The sequence below is a fragment of the Malaclemys terrapin genome, chromosome 22 (genome assembly GCF_027887155.1).
Source record: "Malaclemys terrapin pileata isolate rMalTer1 chromosome 22, rMalTer1.hap1, whole genome shotgun sequence".
NCBI lineage: Eukaryota > Metazoa > Chordata > Testudines > Emydidae > Malaclemys > Malaclemys terrapin.
The window spans coordinates 17,046,066-17,070,065 of NC_071526.1; the positions used below are offsets into that span (position 1 = coordinate 17,046,066).

At 45.6% G+C, this 24,000-nt stretch overlaps 1 protein-coding gene across 1 annotated transcript; it reads left to right on the plus strand.

The window, feature by feature from the left end:
• The first annotated feature begins 9,769 nt into the window (after nt 1–9,769).
• On the plus strand, nt 9,770–22,533 carry TEKT2 (tektin 2). The gene is made up of 10 exons (XM_054012085.1): nt 9,770–9,819; nt 11,257–11,433; nt 14,991–15,116; nt 16,008–16,213; nt 17,312–17,455; nt 18,314–18,428; nt 19,363–19,470; nt 20,695–20,838; nt 21,339–21,418; nt 22,102–22,533. The coding sequence occupies exons 2-10, from the start codon at nt 11,278–11,280 to the stop codon at nt 22,313–22,315; spliced, it is 1,293 nt and encodes a 430-aa protein (XP_053868060.1). The 5' UTR covers nt 9,770–9,819; nt 11,257–11,277; the 3' UTR covers nt 22,316–22,533.
• Nucleotides 22,534–24,000: the final 1,467 nt, after the last annotated feature.

Below are 24,000 nucleotides of genomic sequence, written 5' to 3' on the forward strand. Positions count from 1 at the left end.
TCAGGAAGAGTTGTAGACTAGACTAATAAACACTGCACCTCAGTAACCTTGTAATGCTGCATAAAGTAATAATAATAGCAAAGTTCTGCCTTGATTTCACTGTAATGTGCTTACACATGCCTGCAAAAATATACACACAACTTTCATTTTGTAATGCCTTAATAGCAGTTAAAATATTTTTTTTAAAGATGAGGTTTGTCCTTTATTGTGGTGTTTCCTTATATTTATTGGTAATTTGTGTGCAGCTTGTAGTTTCATGTTTGGCTTGAATGTTGCTTTTTAACACCTTTTTTTTATTTTTTATTTAGGAGGGAGTTGTTTCTGGGTGTCTTTTTCTTTGTGAAAAGAACTTTAACTTTACTAATGATTGAGGAGAAACTGAATGAAATGAAGTGATCAGGACATAAAACAGACTACATTGGTCTTTAATAACATGTAAAACATATTTCTAGATCATCTGATGATAATAATGGTCTCTTGATGATATTAAGGAAAATGTTTTCAAGAGTCAGAAACATTAACATGAGACTCCCACTTCTACTGATACATGGCAGATTTGCTGGAATTGGTTTATTCAGTAAGTCTACCAATATTTCTAGTATGTTTAAGCAGTGTCAGCACCTTTATTTTACATATTAATTTTGAATTGCTCACTTAAGTTCAAGTAATTAGGCTATTCAAATCGTAAAGTGGGGATAGTGATCCTTGCTTGAACTTTTAGGTCTTTAGGGAAAAAGAGCAGTGTCAGGTTAATCCATAATTAAAAATACTTGCTTATTACTTAATGTAGGTTATAAAAATGAATTTGAAAGATCTAACTTATTTTTCTCTGTTTTTGCTGTCTTTTGCTTCTGATTCAACTTAAACTAATTAATTTCTTTGTCTATAGTAACTTTATAGTCAGAGCAATATTGGCATTTAAACCTTCCTCTGCAGTGATTCAACCTAAACTGTTTTTTCTTTTAAATCTTAAATTCCTGAAAGCATTTCTTGTTTAGGTTTTATTAAAGTTTATTCCACAAAACCTAAATTCAGGGCCAAAACTACCCTACTTTTGTCCCGTTAGTAACAGCCATACCTTTATTTTACTGATTGAAAAGGACCAAAAATTCCTGTTCCATAATTTTTTCATGCAATGGTAGACCCTGCATTTTTTTTCCATTGCTTATAGCCAATTTCATATGACTTTTAACCAATCCAAAAGTTGTTGAGATCCAATAAGATTTCAGTTCTTGTCCTCTTTGCTTTCCATACTTTGTAAATATGGCTACAAAAGACTTAATAATTTAAATTTGGGGATATTGTTTTTATTGGGCACAAACCCTTACTAATCAGTCAGACCTGGATTAAGATGTACTGTGGCATATGTATGTAATTACAGTAGATCTGTATTACTCAGCGGCAAGTGTGTGATGTTTTAAAACATCCAGTTTAAGCTTAAACTGAAAAATTGCTGATGGTGCAGACACTCTCATGAAATATTTTCAGTAGGAAAAATAAACTAGTGCATATATCTAGTTTTAATTCATCCTCCTTGCTGAGACTTGGTGAGTGAACATTTTCTGGAATAAATTGTATTGTTCGTAGCCGGTTGTTCTGGGGTGAATGATTAAACCAAACTGACTGAATTATATGTCAGGAATCTGTCACTTTTCTTTCCTATATTACTAAAGTAGAGAACAGATGGCAGTGATGAAAGTCGCATCAAACCAACAATAGAGAGCTGTCAAAAGCAATGCAAAGGGGAAATTAGTGTTTATATTTAAAACAGCGTAAGCAATGGAAAGCCAAGGTTTCTGCAAGAATGACGTGCAGCTCAGAACCTTGTGAACCTGTATTTTCATGTTTAGTTCACCAAAAGGAAAAGCCTCTTGCCTTTGGCCACTTAAAAAACAAGGGAGGGGAAAAAAGCTTTTTTTCAAATGAGTGCTTGTGTTCCTGTTACCACATAAGCATGCAGAGAAGCAGCTAGTAATGCCCTTAGGTGCTGTACATTTGAATGTCAAATTATACAGAACAGCATTTTTATTTTGCTTTTACCTAAACACTGCTACTTTAAATACTTAGTTAAAATCCAATACATTGGTGCTATTTGAAACCAAACAGCCAAAAGATTTCATGGGTAAGACCATAAAATTTAATTACTGTTGTAGGTTGTTGGCCACAGTCTTCAGCAGCTGCTCCTGCAGTGTGCACAGCCATCCAGAGACAGAGCAGTCAGTTGGAGTGTTCATCTTCCGTGGCATTGCAACTGGTGTTATTCATGTTCGGCTTTTAACATACCTTCCCTTTTCCCCTAAACAAACTCACTCACCGTACTATGCCCACATGGAACATCCATTTCTATCTGCAACAGTCTTGTTACCCTTTGGAAAACAAGGGTTTAGTTATTGGATTAGTGAGTGTTAAGGCAATGAGTGATGGTTTATGGTGAAGCAACTGCTAATAGAGAAACCCAGGAAGGGTTTAAACAGAAGTTAGTAGGGTAAGCTGCATTCTGCTCTGGTTCTTGAGGGAATTGGTAGGAATCTCAAAAGGTGATTTGAGCCCACTTGAAACGTTTGTCTTGCTGGAATTATTTGAGCTGCTATTGAGAACCCAGCAGACATTTTGCCTTTTTCTGATCAAGAACAGAAGCTGGAAGACCGTTTACACTTGCAGCATTCCCAAATAATTGATACGCTATGGTTAAGATTTTAATGCGCTAAACTTAAAATATTTTCCTTAGCCCACTGTTACAATGCTAATATTTTAAAATGTTCATGTCCCTTTTTTGTTAAGGAATGTGCATTCTGGGATTATGCATGAATTTATAGAGTTTGTTACCCTTTCAGGTACCTTTTTGAACTAGTTTTTAAGCAGTAATGATATCTAACATGCATAGTTCAGTGGTAGATTAGCAGTTTCTTCTACAAAATTTAACCTAGATGTTAGTCTCCCTTTCTCTGCCTATTCAGAATAGCCTCACCTGCCTTTACTTAAAGATTTTCATCCAGTGGTGTCTTCGCTATTTACAATGCATCTGCACCACTCACACATTTGCTTGATTTTTTTTGGAGTCCGGTTGTTTTTTTTTCCTGGCAACTGAGAGGGATATTTAAGAATGTGGTATAATGAATGTAGGAGAGCAACGAACTGGCCTGATTTTAAGTGGAAGCCTTTTGGTGAAAATTTGATGGCACAGTTATCTCTGCAAAAATTATTTTGCCAGCAGCTGAAGTGGGGTTGGTCTATATAAAGAATTTTGTAATGTCTTGGGTGTGCAAGGTTTTAGCAAAGTGACATGAGAAGAAAAGTACCTTCACCTCTATATCAAGGTACTAATATAGAGCAGATCTGTGTATACTACATGCTGTGCAAAAGCACTTACCTGTACCTGTTTCACCGTTGAGTTCTGGATGCTAGTTTTTAGGGTTGAAGGTGCAGGGAAAGTTTCAGATGGACCATACTGAAACAATTTTGAGACCATGGCATGGCACTCCAGAAATCAAATTCTTGCTGTGACATGAACTCTCTCTCTCTCTCTCTCTTTCTCTGGGTTAGTCACTCTGCCTCAGTTTCACCATCTGTAAAATGTGGATAATATCTCACACTGATTTGTGAGGACTAAGTATACATGTTTTGAAGATGAGTAATGCTATAGAAATACTAAATTATTAATACACCCAAATTGAGGTATCTTCTGTAAATTTTCATCTCCGTTTATCAGTCCTGTATTTTGTTTAATGTTTCTCCCATCTGCCTGCTCTAGGGGTGCTGCCATGGACCCGAGTTGTGGTCTTTGTGCACACGTCTTATCTGCTCTGGGAGTTACCCCGTTGGGAAAGCTAGCGGTACTGGTCTATAATACTGACTTTGTACCTGTAATTTTTCTGACAACAGGATTGGTTTTTGTTGCAAGGTGGTCGGTAAGAGGGAAAAGTCTATGTAAACACAGATTTGCAAGAATAGCAATTAAAATCTAGAATTATTGGCCAGTAAACTTGCTTATTGTCTACATTTGCCCAACTGTGGAAGTCTCTTTGAACAGATTATTTATTTATTTTATTTTTTAAACACCCAGTTCTTTACAATAGAAAATACAGGTTGTACAAGGTTCTGTTCATTTTGGCATATCAGCCAGTCAGTTTTCCATTGGAGAGGTGGATAGTGCCAGATTTGAAGAAGGTTTTTGGAATTCTGTGGTCACGTGGTAAATTAAAAACCTGGAAAGGTTAGGGCTGCTGTGCCAGGCAAGTGAAGTGACATTGAAAGATTTCATTAAGTGATAGGAAGGCTATTAGAAGGAAGACAGTTTAGCCTTTTGATGTCAGGTAGCTTGGCTGAATGTTGGCTTCATTGGGCTGTTCTGTTTTGTGGACCCTAATATAACCCTTTCCACCTTGGTTGTAGGTTTTACTGTGTTTTGGGCACAGTTTGTGTTAATGAGGAAAGTGTACTCATTTCTCCAAGTGAAGCTTTGCAGCGTTGACTCTGGCTTTGTTAAATGTTTACCTGAAGATAAGTGCTGCTCCTTAAAATATTACTTTTCAGCTCAGTACTGCAGATGGTAACGATGTTAAATGTATAGCCTCTGGGTACAATAACTGTACTGATAAAAACCAATCTTCTGTTGCTGGCATTCACTGAGCAGGGTTCTCCCATATGATTAGCAGTACTGATGTACAGTAATTTGGCTCTCTTGTTTCACATGTCAGGTGATAAAATGAGTATTGGGCTCACAGGGTGTAGATTCATTTGCCAGGGAGATTCTTATTTCCCTTGGTGTGAACGGTTAGGCTTTCCAGCACGGACTGCTCATGGATAAATAGCATTGGCATTCTGTGTGGGAAAGTGGTGACTGCTCAGTACCACAGGGCTATGGGGGTGGTTGGCATAGCTATGAGCATTGTCTATCAGGCATTACTTTAAAGGTTTCACTGTAATATGTAGTCATTGGCTCTGTCTGTACTTGGAGCTGGGGGCGTGAGTCTCAGTTGGAGGTGACATACTTGTGCTAACTCTCATTGAGCTAGTGCACTAAAAATAGTGGTGTAGCATTGATAGTACGAGCAGCAGCATGAGCTAGTTGCCCAGAGTACAAACCTGCTTGGACCCTAGGGCTCTGTTCTATTTTTCACATGCTAGCTCAATGACACGAGCAGGAGTATGCCTAGTTGAGCTGGGAATCAATCTCTCCCCTCTCCCTTGCCCCCCAGCTACATGTGTAGAGATGGTCTTAATGTGTGTCTTTTCAGTTATGGGCCAATATGGCTATTAATATGTCTTCAGAGAATGGCAAATCATGTGGCATAGTGTGCACCTTGAAGATTATTACTAATCAACTCATGTTTAGGTAAAAGACTACTGGAAGCAGTGGTGTGTATATATAAATGTTACATGTGTATAATACTGTGTACTTAAATAAAGAGAATATTTGTGCTACTTGGAATTCCTTTTTGGAATAAAGGGTTGTTGTTTTTTAACAGACCATTCCAGTGGATTGGAATTCTCTTATACATTTATGTCTCACACACACACTCTTCCTCTTTCTGATATGCTGTTAACTGCTCCCTTCTGTTTTGGTGCTACCATTGCTTTATGCAAGAAATAGAATGTGTTCTAACAATGAAGACAATGTCTATTTTTAAAAGAAAAAGGGGTTTATCTCAAGAAAAAAACAGAGTTGTGATTTGAAACATTGCACAAAATAGATTGTAGGCGGATGACAAATGCATTGGTAAAAGCTTTTTTATTTTTACTTTTTAACCATCTTGACCGTGTGTGCCTATTTGTATTGCGGATGTGGGCTGCAACTATTTGGGGTGGGAGGGAGTTGATATGTGTTAGTATGGTTTGAAATGTAATGCTAACCAGAAGCAGTGTCCCCTCCCCCTCTCCTTTTTCCAAACAAACTGTTCTTGCCAAAATTTTCTACCTATCACAACTTTTGCTTTTTTTCCAGCACAGTAAAATATCATGACATAACTTCTGTCCCACTATTACTTCCCTCTGCTAGCCACCTGTAATCTCTCTAGAATGGTATAGAATATACATAAAGTCATTAGATCTTTCTTTTGGCTTTAAAAAAATAAAATCAAGTTGGGTATATTGTAAACCTACTTTAATCATTTGAAGATTAAATTTTGTTTTGAAATGCATGTAATGTACTATTTAACCTTATTTTAATACTTGCATTCTTTTAGTTTTTTTTCCAAAACGTCTGTGAAAATGAACGGAGGTTGCAGTGCAGGTCTGAATCTGAAAGGACATAGGACCAGATGATACTTTGAGGGAATACTAAACATGACTGCCAAACCTTTGTCAGAGAGAATGTGATTTTACTTTCAGACTTCTATAACTTTTTATTTAGTGCTATTCAATGAAAAACAGCTGGAATTATAAGACATCCTTAAGTTGATATAAAATTGAAATGTGCATAAATTGGCAATTTAAATAATTTCTCCACAAACTAATAAAATGGTATGGGGATGTGGTGGTGGTGATAGAGTTTTTTGGCACTGTATATGCACGTGCTGAATACCCAGTTACGTATTGTGGTGTCAGCTGAAGGCTCAGAATAAGAGGTGAACAGAAAGCAAGCAAGGTTCTGAAAGTAAAATGCTTGTGTGCAGATTTTCAGTGGTGAATGTTGTACCTTTGGTTAAATCATTGTCTTTTGCAAAAATGTATTATGTCTGTGGTTGAGATTAAAAGGACAAGTTTTTGATTTTTGTTTAACCTTCTGTCGCTCACAATACTTGCATTGTGAAATTCAGTCATGGAACTCTTTCTGAGCCAAAACTGTCACCAAAGTTTTCTGTGACAGATTCCACTCCTCTCTTTCTGCCATTCTCTATACTGGAAGGACTCTATGTTGTGTTTGTTTTTACCTTTTTAAAAATTTTTTATTGGTTTTAGTGTCGCTTTGCTTCAGTTTGAAGTGTAACTTTCACTAATAACTGCAATAAAAAAAAAGCTTTGCTCCAAACTTCACTGCTGTGTCCATTACTCAGTTTATTTTGTCAAATCTTCCAACATGTTAGGAAGTATGTAGACAATGAATTACAGAATTAGAAAGCAGATTTTACCTAACCAGTATCATTGGGGGGAGGAGGGGGAAGGAGTATTAGAAGTAGGGGCAGACGGTTGGGAGGAATCCTAGTACACCTCTACCCCAATATAACACGGTCCTCGGGAGCCCAAAATCCCTACCACGTTATAGGTGAAACCCCGTTATATCGGGGTAGTGGCGGCAGGGCTCCAGCAGTGATTTAAAGAGCCTGGAGCTCTAGCCATGGGGAGCCCCGGGCCCTTTAAATCACCACCCAAGCCCCGCTGCCAGAGCGCCGGGGTAGTGGCGGCAGGGCTCTGACTGTTATTTAAAGGGCCTGGGGCTCCCCGCAGCAGCCTTTAAAGCGCCGCCGGAGCCCCGGGGTTACAGCGCTATATGCGAACCCGTGTTATATTGGGTCGCGTTATATCAGGGTAGAGGTGTATTGAATAAATGACCCCTGTTACCAGTTTTAAGAGTACTCAAAATTGTAATCGATAAGGAATTGAATACGTCTTCCATTTTTCAGTGCTGTCACTTTTTTCAAATCAGATTAACACTTCTTGCCAGGACACCTTGCGACAAGGACCATGGCTTTTGTACAGAAACTAGCACAATGGATCCCTGATCCTGATTTCTAGCCTATCCACACACGCTATACAAAATCCCTTCTGTGTAGAACCTAAAGACATGAGGTGGCTGTTAGTGTTATCGCTGGTACCTTTTAGGACCAGGTCTTTCTAGAAATGTTCGGGAAGGTGACAGAGTGTGGTGGTATGGAAGGTGGCACAGTGTCTGAAGTGGGGGCAGGCAAAGGGACTGAAGTGAGAAGAGAAATGGGAGCATCTAGAGTGGAAGGGAGGTTTAGACATTTGTGAGGGAAGAGGTGGGCAGGAGCAGAGCTGGGAAGAGCTTTGAAGGGTAGAGGCAATCTGAACTTTGTATGGAAAAAGAGGGGACCCTAGGTGCAGAGATTCAGGGAAGGAAGATGGTCGGAACAAGGGAAGGGGAAGGTGCTGTCAGCACTATGGATAGGCTGAACACAGAACTAGGTGCTGCTTTTCCTTTTCCCCTTACCCCAGTTACATGACAGCTTTCTGATGTGCAGTGACTTAGGCAGATCATGCAGCAATGGCCTTCCTCATAGCTCTCCAGTGACACCATGAAAACATTCCTGCTGCAGGAGGGCTTGAGGAGAGGAGTTATTCATTTGTAATGCTGTAGCACCTAGGAGCCCCAGTAATGGAACAGGACCCTATTGTGCCAGGCGCTGTACAAAATACAGAACAAAAAGATGGTCCCTGCCCCAAAGAACCTGGTTGCTCCACCATTCACTGATGCTCAGAACCCAGCAGACTTATGTCTACACAGAGAAGAGACGAAGGCCTAGTCTACACCCAAGACGTCAGTATAGGCAGCAGCAGTGTCGGCTACACCCACACCCAAGTACGGGGTAGGGACAGTTTTCAAAAGTAAGACCATGGGGTTCTTAAGCTTTTTTTAAGGCAAAGTTATGATAAAATGTTAACATACTACATTACTACATATCGTACATTACTTATTCAGGATCAGGTGAATATTCAAAGAACTAGGCTAAAGATTCTGGCTTGTTGGCTGGGAAGCCATCATCCTTTTGAGTATGCTAAAAAGGGTGACCAAATTTCTAAATACCTAGCCTCATTTGGCGCTTCTCTTGTGTACGTTCTTGGTGTGAAAGTTTTTCCATTCGAAGGACTGTCCATATTTTACTATACCACAGTTCCATAGAGGAAGTCACATTTTTCCAATAATGTGCAATACAATAAAAAAAATAAAGAAATTAACGTCATTCTGTTTTAAAATGTAAATCCTTCACTGAAACTTTAAGTAAACAGGTCAGGGGATTGCTAGGAAGCTGGTATTTTGTCATCACATGAATGTTCTTTAATAGCTTCCTCTCCAAAACATCCAATTCCTGGACACAACCGCCAGGTGTGTAAGTACGTTCCCCTTTCCTTGCAATCCCTCCAGCGTAGCACCTCTTTAGTAACAAAAATATGATGAATATTAACTGGAGTCAAATGCCATCTATACAGTAATATATAGTTTTGTTTTGAGCTACACAACTTGAAGATGTATATCCCTTTTCCGATACAGAGATCCACTCATCCAGATCTGTTTTTGTCCAAATCCCTCTCCCAGCTTTTCGTCTGGGTTGTTTTCTTACAATTTTTTTTTCAATCAAAATTGTATATATCTTAGAAATTAAACCTTTTTGTTCCAGGTTTCTCCTGGGTCAACTCCTCAAATGTGGTTTTAAAGGTCTAGATAGAGATTTCTTGTATCCAGATTTTACAGAACGTTTGCCTTGTAAATGTTGAAAATATGGGATCTTTATATTACATGTCTCAGTAGGATTTAAAATCAGGACCCAGGAACTCTGTCCAAAGTGAGTAATCTCCATTCTTCCCCACAACCAATAGTCACTGTGGTATTTCCTAAGGCTTTTCTGTAAGTGAGCACCAGATCCCACCTCTCGCTTTCTCCTGCAATCCCAGATCCCAAACAGTTGGGCCTGAAGCACTGAGGCCTTTCTCTCCTTACATCCCCTTGTTGCTATGGAGCTCAGTCCCTGTAAACAAAAAGAAAAAGCCTCCGATTGGCTCCTGGTGAGGATGGTTGCCTGGCAACCCTCCAGAGCATGCTTAGCAACCACTAATACAAAAAAAAAAAAAAAAAAAAAACCCACACACAACCAACCACTCAGCAGTGGGAGGCAGAAACTCCAGAGTCAAGGAAGGAAGGGGGTAAGTTGCTCTGACTTGATTCAGTGTGAGGAGCCAGGTGCCATGGCCTTGCTGTGGGGAATCCAGGAGCTGGGCTTTGTGCAGTGCGTCTGAGATGTCTTTTGGGGGGATGAGGGGGAAGGAGGAAGAGAGAGAGTGTGTGTGGTGTGTGTGTGTGAGAGAGAGAGAGATACCTCCCTTCTGTGTTAAAGTGTGAAGCCTCCTCCTACCTTTCTCTGGGGTTTTCACTATAATTTGCTCCATGTAATTTGACCCCCTCCAACCTGTCCTGCAGCTCCGAGGCCTTTGTGTGGCCTCTTCCCTCCCCAGCTCAAGGAATAGCACAAATCCCCCGCACCCAATGTGGTTTGATTACAAATCTTGCTTTTCCTACTTGTGCAAGAAGCCCCAGTGGCGTTAGATGAATAAGCTGCTTGTGGTCAGTGGCAGAGCCAAAGCCGGCCCTCAGTGGCACATGTCCCCATAATCTTTGATGAGTTACTGCCTCCAGAGATTAGTCCCCAGCATGTAATGCTACATTCACATCTGGAGTGGGTGCCCTCTGTTCTTTGGGACCTAGAGTCCCTGCAGGCAGGCACTGCACCCATCCAGGCTGGACATCATGTGCGAAGAGCTGTCGCTTTTGCAGGGCTGCACCTCTGTATTGAAGAGGGTGACTACAATCCTGCTCTGCTTCTGCAAAGTAGGTGCAGCCTCTCCCGGCCATGCAGCCCTCGGCTGGGTGAAGCGTGAGTGGAACAGTCTTTATTAAATCACCTTGTGAGGGAGAATCACAGAGACGCAGCCGGTCACCTGCCCGGGCATGTTAAATATCACAGGGAAGGTCATTGCTGGGGCTGACTGTGTCCCAAGATCAGCAGTTGGGGGAGGTTGCCTGATGAGCCAAGGAGGCCAAGGATGGACTGGCTCATCACCAGGTAGTCCCAAGAAGCAGGGCCGGTGCTACCATTAAGGCAAACTAGGCGGTTGCCTAAGGCGCCAAGATTTGGGGGCGCCAAAAAGCGGTGCCCCCAATTGTTTTGTTTTTTACAGCGTTCCTACGCCCCCTCCCCAAGCGCAGTCGCGGCTCCACTTCTCCCACCTCCCAGGCTTGCAGTGCCAATCAGCTGTTTGGCGCCGCAAGCCTGGGAGGGGAGGAGAATTAGAGCGGGGGCGGCGTGCTCGGGGAGGAGGCAGAGCAGAGGTGAGCTGGGGTGGGGAGCTGGGGTGGGGGGGGGGTGCCTCAGGGCGGGGGGGGCACAAGGTGGAAGTTTCGCCTAGGGCGCGAAACTTCCTTGCACCGGCCCTGCCAAGAAGGCACATTGTCAAGAGGGGATGGTTGTGGTCGGGAAGCTTGTACTGTCCTTTTCTGTGCTTTCCAACCTGTAGGGGCATTCGGATGGCTGCAGCGGCCAGGGCAGCCAGGCTATTACTTGTTTCTCCATCTCTCTGCTGTAGTGAGCCGCTGACCTTGGTGATATGGCCACGCTGAGCGTGAAGCCAGGACAGAGATTTTCAGTCCCAGACTGGCACACCAATGCTAACCTCATCTCTATGAACGCTGAGCGTCAGCGGTCTGCTTCCCATCAGATCAGGCAGGAAGCCAGGACTCTCCGGAATGAAACTAACAACCAGGTGGGCTTCCCAGCTGTTTTACTCCCCTTTTTGTTTGTAAAAACAGGTTTGGGGATTTTTGGGGGGGGGTAGGATGGGGGTGTTAAAGATCTGGCTGGCTGAATGGGGAAGTTTGTCCCTTTTCAACCTTCAGATCACTGAGGTGGACCTATGCCAGTAGTGAGGGAGGGTTGTTTGGAAGTGCTTATTTAGTGTGAAATTAGCAAAGCCAGCTGAATGCTGGGGGTGAAAATAATCTTCCAATAAAATTAGTTGTAACTTATAAACTAATTTGATTTGGTCATGCTCTCACCCATTCTGTGTTCACTGACTCCAAACGTATTGTCAGATCGAGTTTTACCAGCAAAACTGGATTGAATATCCTGGAAAGTTTTAAAATTCACTTCTGTGCACATTCATACCAGAAATCTGATCAGAACAGCTACTTCCATCCAGTCCTGGGATAGAAACCATGCCACCTGACCTGGGACCAATCACAGCTGAGCAACAGAGCTTTTGGAATCTGAATAGCAAGGTGCAGGGTGAACAAAACTTGTGTGAAATGGTCAAACTTTGAATGAACGAATCTGAGAAAATCCCAGTCTCGCTTTGTTGACTAAGGCCACATCTACACTAGCCCTTATGTTGGCAAAATATGTCGCTCAGGAATGTGAAAAAAACACACCCCTGAGCGGCCTAAGTTTTGCCAGTAGAAGTGGTTGTGTGCACAGTGCTATGTTGGCAGGAGAGCTGCTACTGCTGCTCATGGAGGTGGTTTTATGATGTCGACAGAAGAGCGCTCTCCTGTCGACGCAGAGTGGCTGCGCAAGGGCAGCTGTGCTGCTGTAAGCTCGCTAGTGTAGACATGGCCTAAGTTATTTGCTGTGATTTATCAACTCATAGCTCGTAGCTCATTTATTCCATTTTTAAAGCCAAAGGGGACCATCCCAATCATTCAGTCTGAGCTCCTTCACTAACTACTGGAACAACTTACCTAGGGAGCGGGTGGATTCTCCATCACTTTCAGTCTTGAAATTTGTTCCTGGGCAACAAATATTGGCCAATGGACTCTTCAGACTGGAAGAATCCAACAGCTGGAAGTTGAAGCTAGACAAATCCAGACTGGAAAGAAGGCTCACGTTTTGAACAGTGAGTGATTAACCAAGGGCTGTGGTTAATCTCCATCACCGGCAATTTTTAAATCCAGAGTGGATTTTTAAAAAAGATATGGTTTATAGTTCAAAGGGAATTATTTTGGGGAGTTCTCTGGCCTGTTTTGTACAGGATGTCAAACTGGATGATCACAGCGGTCCCTTCTGGCCTTGGAATCTGATTCTGTAAGTCCGGGTCTCTTTCTAAAAGATCTACTATGGATCAAACAGAAGTTATAGGCTTGATGCAGAAGTTGTTGAGGGAAGTTCTTTGGCTTGCGTGGGGCAGGAGATCGGACTAAATGATCACAATGGGACCTTCAGGCCTTACTCTGAATCTTTGCATTGCTGCTGGGCCTTCCATGGCATTTGGACTGGAGACCCACTGGCACCATATGTAAGAATCATACTGGTAGGCCAGAGAGCCATCTTATGGCTTAGTCCCCTTCCCAGTTGGGCAGGAACCTACATAATGAAAACCACTAAACTAATTGACGACGATTGGCACACCGGTTACAAGGTGGAAGCTCACAGCCTGAATTTAAGGCACAATCGGATACGGCAAAGTATCTGACACTGGGGGTTATTTATAGAGAGCAGTAAATGTGTAAAAGGCAAGAGGGGTGCTGAGATAATATAACTGCTACACTCTCCTTTTCCTGCTCTTCAGCTCCTCTCTCTGCTTAAGCACAAGTCACAGTTCTCCCCCTCTCCCCCCAAAGGTATTAACACTGCATTAAACCTCAGAGCTATAATATACATATCCCTGAATGCAGGTGTTAGCAGTTCCCAGTCAGCTGCAAAGAAAGAGAATTTCTTAGTAAACAAACATTTAATACACAAAACCCCGCATTGTAAAAAGTGTGGAACAACTTTTAGACAAATGCTATTCACCAGTAAAGCTGTAGGGGTTCTTTGTAAAGATTTCTCCATTTTGCTGCTGTTCCATATATTTCAGTGTGAGGTTTGACGGACCATGTGCCCTCTTATAGGGGAGCTGGAGACAGCTCTGTGGACTCGGCAGCAATTACAATTCCCAAGCCAATAGTCAGCTGTCTCCTCAGTTTTCAGCTGGATTGGGAATCTGCAGCCTGTATCCCAAGTGGTACAGTTACTGGGACGCAGCCTTCACAACAGATGCATCTTTTCGTTTATGTTGGACATTAGGAAAAACTTCCTTTCAGGGTGGTTAAGCACTGGAATAAATTGCCCAGGGAGGTTGTGTAATCTCCATCATTGGAGATTTTTAAGAGCAGGTTGGACAAACACCTGTCAGGGATGGTCTAGATAATACTTAGTCCTGCCATGAGTGCAGGGGACTGGAGTAGATGACCTCGCGAGGTCCCTTCCAGTTCTACAATTCTGTGATTGGTCCTGCACAGATCAGCTACTGAGTCCACAGATCTATCTCCAGCTCCCCTATTTGTAACCTGTTCCCTCTGAGCTCCGATTAGCTGAGCTGTGTGAATATGTGGAACCTGCAAGATTGCTTTCCCTCAGTGGAAACCCTTGCTCTGCGCAGCTTCAGAAGCAGCTACCGTACATGTCTAATAACGGCCACACCCTGGGCTCTTCTAAGTTGCCCGCTGCTTTCTGTATGCTTGTGTCCTCCCCACTGCCCCTCTCTCTATCTTTGGACTTGTATTAAAAAACAAAACAAAGGCTGCAGTATAAACATGCGGGTTATAAATGCAAATGGCAGTTGATCTTCTATTCTAAAATAGATTTGCTATGTCCCCTGACATTCTATTTACCTTCATCTAATGCTTGGAGGTCTTTGTGTGAGTTTTTGCAACACCCTAGGAACTCCGTGAACAGGGCCGGCTCCAGGGTTTTGGCCGCCCCAAACAGCCCGCCCTCCCCCGCCCCCCCCAAAAGTCGCGATCTGCGGCGGCAATTCAGCAGGAGGTCCTTTACTCCCAGCGGGAGTGAGGGACCATCCGCCGAATTGCCACCAAATACCTGGACATGCCGCCCCTCTCCGGAGCGGCCGCCCCAAGCACCTGCTTGCCAGGCTGGTGCCTGGAGCCGACCCTGTCTGTGAATAAATCTATCTTGTATCCCCCATTGGAACTGTTGCTTCTGGAAGACCAGCATAGTCTTGCTTCCAGAGAAGTTCTTGGCACAATTAATAAACGACAACTTACAGGAGGTGAAATCTTACATACGCACTGATTTGTAGGTGTGCAAATATTATAATGGGGACTCTGGGTTTGATGCTCTTGTGGCCTGTATCTTGTGTAGATATTTACATTAGTGCATTAGGTGTCATATACTGTGCTACCAAAACAAACGGTAGGACTTTGCACTGGTAAAAAATGCAGGGCAATGAATAAGCAGGCCCTTGTCAGCATGGTGAAATGCACCCTCAGTCTTCACAATTTCAACTACAAAAATTAAAATGGAAATGGTCTCTTCTAATTCCAGACACAATGGGATGAGCATGACAACAGAACACGACTCGCTGAACGTATCGACAGTGTGAACAGATGGAAGGAGACCTTGGACAAATGCCTCACAGACATAGACACTGAAATTGATGCTTTAGCCAAAGTACGTTGGGAAGACAGATGGCTTAAACTCAACATATGCTCTTAATACGTGTGACTTTAAACAACTAAGGCCCGGATTCTGCAATGAGCTGTGCATGGACCGACTCCTCTATGGGGCTTAGCACCAGTGCTCTGAGCTCAGTGCAGGATCAGGACCTTAAATTGCTTTCAGGAAAACAAACTCACTAGCTTCAGTTCCCATCTGAATTGAGGGAATGCATAGTGCTGTGTGTTTCATATAGTCCGTCCTGTCTTTTTCTAAAGATCTTGGGGGGAAACATACCAATACATTAAACACTAAAATAAAAAAAACGTAGGGAATAAGAAGTGGGTTTTTAAAAATATTTATTTAGGAGCTCAACAATTTTAGGCAAGAACAATTAAAGTTGTCTTTATTTGACACCTCTTTTAAATTAAGAAGTTTGCATCTTTTTTGCTGCTAGAATCAGGAGTTTGTGTGTCTGTATTAAGCACAGTTTTAATAAAGGCCAGGCTATTTGCAAAGTGCTTGGACGTCCTTAATGAAAGGCATAATGCCAGGGCTGTGATTAACTAGAAGTGGGAAAGTGTTTCTGGTCCCACTGGACTTTGTGGTCTCCAATGGGGAGAAGCCTCTCTGATCCTTTCACTGCAAAAACCATGTGAGATAGTTGAGTATGAGGGTAGCTGCTAGCTGCATTGCGCTTGGCCTCTGAACTGCGGGCCCGATCGACAGAGGCAGGCAACTGGAGCACGTTGCACCCAGGAGACTGCAGCAGTGAGCCACTCGCTACAAGGTTTAAAAGCTGCTTCCAGAGGTGGCTAGGAGGAGGCCATCATGACGGGAACAGCCACAAGCATTCCCCCAAAGGAGGGACCGCATCCCTAACCCGAGCTGCCTTCTCCCCACCAGATGAAGGAGGCAGCGGAACGTGCGCTGCAGGCCAAGAACTTGCCCTTGGATGTGGCGATTGAGTGCTTGACGCTTCGGGAGAGCCGCCGAGCCATTGATGTGGTGAAGGACCCCGTGGAGGACGAGCTGCACAAGGAGGTGGAGGTGATCGATGGAGCCAAGAGAGATCTGCAGCAGAAAGTGAGCGAGGCCTTCGAGCAGCTCTGGTGAGTCGAGCAGCAGAGCTCAGGGTGGTTCCCCCCCCCCACGCCGGTGACTCCAGATCGTGTCTCTCTGTATGGGGCTTTGGGCCAGCGTCCGAGCAGAGAGCATGCTTTGCGGCCACACGGCAACATAGGCAGAATTACACATTGTGTCAGCGCCTCACGGCAATGCCCGATAGCATCCCTTGCCAGAGTGGGCCCGTTAAGAACGAATGTTGGAAGTGCTGCTGGAATCGTGGCATTTATGGAACAAGGGAAGGGGGAGGGAGCAAGTGTGGCAGCTAAAGGATAGGCCTGAGCTTTTGCCTAGTGGTTTTGGGGTCCCAACTTGAGACACCTGGCAGGTACCTGATTCTCAAAGGAGGGGGCTTAGCACTTCCTGAAAATCCAGGCCCCTTGAAGGCATCTCATGCCCTAGAGCACAAGCCTCTTTCAAAACCGTACCCTGCAGTGCCCAGCCTGCTGGGCCCTTTGCCCTTCTGGGGCACTGCCGTACAAGTCACTGCACTTGAGTCACACGCGGGCAGTTGGTTCAAGGAGCAGCTACAGCTGCGCCACTGAGTAAGGGTTGTCCCTGTGGAGGGTCCCCCGGGGCCAGCCTGTTGCTATAGAATCTCATTTATTTATTTATTTTAAAAAAAGCCCAATCGAGTCTTTAGCCCCCATGGTTCCCAAGAAAGCTTTGAAAAAGTGAACCAATTTTAGGCCAGTTGGACGGCTGGCCTGACTCACTGTCTCTGTAAAGGGGGAGGGATCGCTCATTGGTTTGAGCATTGGCCTGCTAAACCCAGGGTTGTGAGTTCAATCCCTGAGGGGGCCATTTAGGGATCTGGGGCAAAAATGTGTCTGGGGATTGGTCCTGCTTTGAGCAGGGGGTTGGACTTGATGACCTCCTGAGGTCCCTTCCAACCCTGATATTCTATGATTTTCTAACCTCGGATGGACAAGGCTGTGTCCTCCCTGAGTGGATCTGTCTGGCAGCCCATGTCTGAGCCAGGCTCGGTCTGCCAAGGAGAGAGATTTTCACTGGCTGACCCACTAACACCTTTTTCAGCCTGCTGACAGTGACAAATGCAGCTTATCCTACCCCTTCTTTGGCAGCCTCTTGCAGGAAGCACGCCAGCAGCTCAACTTTGATCACCGGGGAAAAATGGAAGCACTGGAGATAGACCGGGTCTGTTCCTCCCTCAACGTCAACTCTCCCAACATCTCGTTCAAGGTCAATCCAACCCGGGTCCCAATTGGGTAAGGGAACCACCAGCCCCTTTGTGGCCAAACCCAGGCTGTTTTAACCTTCATGCTGATGCTGGAAAGACTTGGGACTCTTGCCGCCTTTAGTAGAGTTTCTGATGCCTCGTGGAAATGACTGGCTCAATTAACAGACAGCCTGGCCTAGAGTTTAAAACACCAAGAGCTGGATTCAGGGCTGTCTTACTGGCTCTGCTGCTAGCAGGGAGTGATATCCGATACGGTACTCAGAGAAGCAAGCCCTCCCTTTCTCCATACTCCCAGTGATCGTCGTTCCCAATAACCATTGGTCCTTCCCAAGCACCCTCCCTCCGCCTGAGGGTTTCAAAGTTCTTTGTGGACACACGTGAGCCTCACAACATCCTTGTGATGTGACTTAATAGCATCCCCATTTTATAGAAGGGGAAACTGAGGCACAGAGGGGGAAGAGAATTGCCCAAAGTGTCCCAGCAAGTCAATGACAGACTTGTGGTGAGAACCCAGGAGACCTGCCTCCCTGTTGTAACCACTAGACCATGCTAGTTTCACAGTGAGGGTAATCAGAATACCCAAGGGGGTGGGGTAAATTCTCCATCTTTTGGAGCCTTTCAATCAATGTTTGGATATCTCAAAAGATATTGGGCTCCATGCAGGAATCCCCGGGTGTGATTCCCTGGTCTGTGTTGTGCAGCAGGTCGGAGGATGATCACAGTGGTCCCATCTGGCCTTGAAATTGGAGTCTCTTTGCAATTGTAGAAAGCGTTTCCACCTTGGCATGGAGAGGTTTCTTCCAAGCTGTCTCTTGCAGTCACTCAGCTTATTGCCCGAGGCAGGAGTTTAAACAGCCTGTCCTGTTGGGCGCTCTCGGCATTCTAGATCAACAACGCCTGAGCAGTGGGACCAGTACAGCCAGTACAACAAAGACCGAGCAGAGGCGGAAATGAAAGCCTCCACTGAGCTGCGGGAAGCCATAGCACTCACCATCGCTCAGGTAAATAAATCGCCCATCACCGATGCAGAAACCATCGGTGCCGTTCATAGATGTTAAGCCGGGTGATGTTAAGTCATGTGTTCCCCAGTGGGGATGGCTGGGTGAATGCAGCCTGCTTTGCAGCTTAGAAATAGGCAGGGGTTACACTGTGCCTTTTGAGGAGGGAAGGCTTGAAAAAGCCAAATCAAAATTAACCCTCCAGCACCCATCTGAATAGTTCAGTCAAACTAGGCTTGGACCTGCTGTGTGGTGCTGCTGGTTCGTGGGAAGGGAAGTTTCCTTTGGCTGTCAGATGACTGCTGTTTCCTGAATAGTGATTTTTAAAAAGGCAAACGTGCCTCACTAGATTATTCCTTGGCATCATGAGTGTTTCGCCGCTCTCTACTGATCTCACAAGGCGTCTGCCTTGCCCCAAAGAGCAGACCACGGACTCAAAACAGATCTGGCAGGGAGAGCGGTGTAGGAAGGATATGGGCAGAAGTGGTTGTGGAAGAGAAGAGGGAAGTCTGTTGAAACGTTGGGGGATGTACCAGGAGGCGGTTCCAGGCATAGAGGGAGCTCTTGAGAAGGGCCCAATAACTGAGTTATTGTTTCCTTATACTCCCCCGTCTGCCTGTCTGTGCATCTGTCTCTTGTCTTTATATTTACGCTTTAAGTTCTTTGGGGGCACCTGGGACTGTCTGTTGGTTCTTTGTAAGCCCCTAGTGCAGTTGGCTCCTGGGTGTTTTGACCAGACAAATAATAATGAGCGTTGGGGTGATGAAGGGCACAGGGAAACTGTAGAGGAGCATGTCATGGGCAGACGAAAGGTGAGGTCATGCAGGGCCCTGAAAGTGAGGGGTGTGTGTGGAGGGAGCAGGGTAATTGCTTTAACAGTGCAGGGGAGACACCTCCTAGAGGCACATGCATGACCTTTAACTTCTTTTCCCTCTAGACAAACAACGAGCTGGAAGCTCAGCGGGTGGCCGCGGAGTTCGCCTTGCGGAAGAGGATCCGGGAGTTTGAAAAAGCCTACGACGAGCTGAAATGGCAGGAGAAGAACGTAAATTTCTGGCTTGTTTCCTTCACTGTCAAGCGCCCTTGAGTGAGATTCTATCTTCAGAGCGTATCTCTTGCAAGCGACACTGATGGCATGAAATGCTTCCTTGCTGCGGTTCAGCACACCCCAGTGCAAGAGGCGTTTCTGACGGAAACCTCTTGGTACATCCACTCCCTGGCACATACCTACCTGCCACGGCTCTCCCAGTACAATGTTGGACTGCTATGGCATCTATCCCACAGTGTCCAGCATTTTGGATAACTTCCAAATGAGAGAGACTGCACATTGGGAGGGTGTCAGCATGACTAGCTGATCTGGTACGGCTGCAACACATGGCCGCCTGTTCATCCCCGGGAGAAATCATTGTAGCCACACGGAGTCAGCGGGACCCAAGCTAAAGCCCTCGTCTCAGGCGTTGTGATTGCCTGGTACACCCAGCACTTACAAAACACTTCAAGCAGCTGTTGTGTGTGGATGCAAGGCATCAGCTGTGCGAGCTCAAGGCATCCCAACCACAGCTTCTCTGCAGTGCTCAGGTCAACAGGGCCATATTGTTGATAAGCAGCTAGTATGACACCGCAGACAAATCTAAGCTGTTTATCCTCTCCTTGGGTTTTATCCTTGCTATTCAAATACAAAGGAAAATTCCCTTTTTCTGATTGATCCTGTGAAGGCAGAGAAATGGAATTACAGGGATCACAGAGGGATGATCCGCAAACTGCTTCGAATCCAGCCCAGCTCAACGCTGACTGAAAAATGTTGCTATCTGAAGCCCATTCAGTGGTGTGAGTGAAATAATTCAGTGGCTCTCGGTCCACAACACAATTGATGCTCATTGGCATCTGCAGGCCGAGAAGCCAGTTTGGGACCTTATATCTCACCCTATTAACCCATCCCACGGCAGCCCTGAAACAACCACAGCATGCCTTGCCTGATTGGGGTGGAAATTGGATTTTTAAGCAGAGATGCCTGGCCCACACAAGCTGAGCAAGCTGTGTTTAACCCTCTTTGAGCAGAAGTCCTTTAGTCCTTGTTTAAAAACCATTTCCAGCCTGGTAAAACCCCAGAAAGGCTGGAGCCGTCTGAGCACAGCTGGTTCCCTATCTAGATCTCCTGGGAATTTCCAGAGTACTCAAAAGCCAGTCTTTGAGTGCACCCTTACTAAACTGGACAGCTGTAAGTGCACGATGGTAACAATCCCTTGTGCTGTGTGTGTTTAATCCTCAGACCTTGGAGGAAATTGCTGAGATGGAAGAGGACATCCGACGCCTCGAGGAAGATCTCAGGAAGAAAATGTGGGATCTAAAACTCGCACACACTCGCCTGGAGACCCGGACTTATCGCCCCAACATGGAGCTGTGCCGGGATCAGGTATAGATGAGCCTGTGGTGTGGGATGGATACTAACCTGGCATGCCCGTTGTCCATGAGGGATTTGAGGTTGTGAGGGTGGAACCCTAGATAGAGCTTCTGTGGCTCCGAAATGATCAGACACGTTTAGGTGTGGACTGAATGGAGACTAAAAGATGAATAAAAAGGAATCCACCATACTTCTGTGAGTTAAAGCATAGAAACAAAGTGGGGAAGGGGAACTTGGGGGAACCATAGCAACTAATTAAAAATTGGAGATATCCCATCTCCTAGAACTGGAAGGGACCTTGAAAGGTCATCAAGTCCAGCCCCCTGCCTTCACTAGCAGGACCAAGTACTGATTTTGCCCCAGAGTGGCCCCCTCAAGGATTGAACTCACAACCCTGGGTTTAGCAGGCCAATGCTCAAACCACTGAGCTATCCCTCCCCCCAAAATCAGTAAAAATCAGCAAAAATCAGTACTGGCTCTACTAACAGTTACGGCCTGTTCCTGACTTGTAGGTGCAGTATGGATTAACTGATGAGGTCCATCAGCTGGAAGGCACCATCGCCGCCCTGAAGCAGAAGCTTGCACAGTCACAGTATGTTCCTATGTGGTTTGGGAGTTACGCGTCCAAGAAAGAATAATGATGTTAAGCACCAAAAGGCTTTGTGACGTTCTTAGCAGGGGGCACTGGAGGTCAGAAACAGGGTGCCTTATTAGAGCTGTGTGGGGAGCTCCGGAGTGGACAGCAGGGGGCACTGCAGGTCAGAAACAGGGTGCCTCATTAGAGCTGTGTGGGGAGCTCCGGAGTGGACAGCAGGGGGAGCTGCAGGTCAGAAACAGGGTGCCTCATTAGAGCTGTGTGGGGAGCTCCGGAGTGGACAGCAGGGGGAGCTGCAGGTCAGGATTGGCGGAGCTGGTGTGGGATGGTGTGACTACACTTACGAAATTATTGAAGGGTGGGGGGAAATTGGATGAACAAATGGGGAAATAGAAATGCTGCTTTGGGTTTGTGTTAGATTCCCATCGCCATGTCTCTTGCGAGCTGCATTCCAGCAGCAGCATGTGGGCTTGCTATTAAAGAGACCTGAGCAATAAAGTATAATGAGTCAGGAACTTCCCCTGTAGCTCTGGTGTGCGTTAGCTTGAAGGCAAAGGCAAAAGCTGTGCTGATTTGTATTGTGGTGAGAGAGCAGAAAGCTGATTATTTGTCATCAATGCCAGGAGGCAAGTTCAGTGGCACAAATGCACCCCTGACTCCCTAACTTTTGCTTTTCCCAGGGATGCCCTAGACGCTCTCTATAAACACCTGTACCGCATCCAAACTGATATGAGCTACAAAGCTAACTCCCTGATGCTGGATAACAAGTGCATGGACAGCAGGAGAAAACTCACAGTCCCCGCTGAGAAGTTTGTGCCAGAGGTTGACACCTTCAACCGAACCACTAACCGTACCCTCTCACCCCTGAAGAGCAGGCAGCTGGAGTTGGCTTAATCCACTGGGAACAGCATTGGGCAATGGAGCCAGACTGAAGATAAAACTCCTAGAGCCTCAGTTCCGTACCAAGGAAAGCTGACATCTGTGTTGTGTTAGATCAATGTTATTCTCCTGCCCCCGAAGTTGTTTTATAACTGTCTGTCCCCTCGCATGATTTGTATAGCTTCTTGCACTCCAAGGAGCATTATAAACAATAAAGTCTGTCCCTAAGAGCACTTGTCATCTGACAGCGTTGGAAGCATTTTACGATGATTGAATCCATGTGGACTCTCTAGTGATTTAAGTCCTTTAAAGTGCGGGACTGTGCTCTGAAAAGGAACTGTGTAACAGTGGTACCTCTCCATATCGTCTTCCTGTGCTGATAGATTCAGATCTGCCCGCTTTAATGTTTAAAATAACCTTTTGTTTTTTTTCTCCTTCTCTTAGCCCTGCAGAGCCAGCGCTGCTACAAACAAGGGAGCTGGAGTCCAGTCTGGCTCTTGTGGCAACGGACTTGTTAACTAAGAGCTAGTTGCATAGTCACTGTGGGCCCTCAGATGGTGTGTGTGTGTGTGTGTGTCCCAGTAGTGCTCACTCCCCATGTGCTAGGTCTTGTCTACACACCCAAGAAGACACAGGTGCTGCCCCAGAGAGCTTGCAATCTGTCCTTGTTATGCTTGTGAAATTGGGATCAGCATTTGCCCTGCCTGCCTGTCTGTCTATGACTCACTGTTTATCACCAGTATTAAATGTGTTTATGGGGCACAGATGCTACAGCAATGGGCCCTCTAGAAAGGAACCCAGCTTGATTTCCAGCTGCTAAGGTGAGTTTGCAGGACTAGAAGTTAGGGGAAAACCAACATCTTCATACCTGTCAACTTGGGCAGGTTCCCGGCATGTCTACCAGGCTGGGGTTTTTCATAGTGGCAGTTGTCTTCTGCTCTAGACTCTAAGCATTCATTTTATAAAAAGTCCTGTCTACCCTGGGCTTTCTAGCTACAGTGAGGGGGTTGTACAAATCCCTCATGTAATAGTACAGGTATAGTAGTGTAAATAATCACTTGCACTATGCCTAGATTAGATATTTGCACTGCTGCAGCTAGAGTGGTGGCTAAAAACCCAGGCTGGATAAGGCCCCAGTCTCGAGTCCGGGGGCCAGCATAGGAAACCTTATACCAGGGCCCCAGCTATAAACTAATGTAAGGTGGTCTGGGGTAGGCTGCAGCCCCCCTGAAGCAACGGCTCTGAGGGCTATGAACTGCCCCAGTGTTCTCAGCTAGTGTCACCTCTCAAACCTAATCCGATTTAAATATCACTAGTGAAAATGTCCTCCAAGTACGGAGGAAAAAGGAAGGGCAGGAACTCAGGCGCTGCTGTGACACCTCTTCTCCCCCCATCCCCTGCACAGCCCCCAAACTCCTCCTGCTCTGCCCCTCCCCTGGGACTCTCCCCCTCCCAGCTCTGCACCCCAGGGTGCCAGTTCTTCCCCCCCCCATACCCCCAGCCACTAGCCCCGCCCCAATTTCTCCCAGATCCTAGCCCCGCCCTCCCCAGGGGGCCAGCCCCTTCCCCCCTCAGGGGGCCCTGCCCCCACCCCTCCAGGCGCTAGCCCCGCCCTCCCCAGGGTGCCAGTCCCCGCCCCATAGCCCCGCCCTCCCTGGAGCCCCGCCCCCGTTTCCCCGGTTACCAGTCCCCGCCCCCCG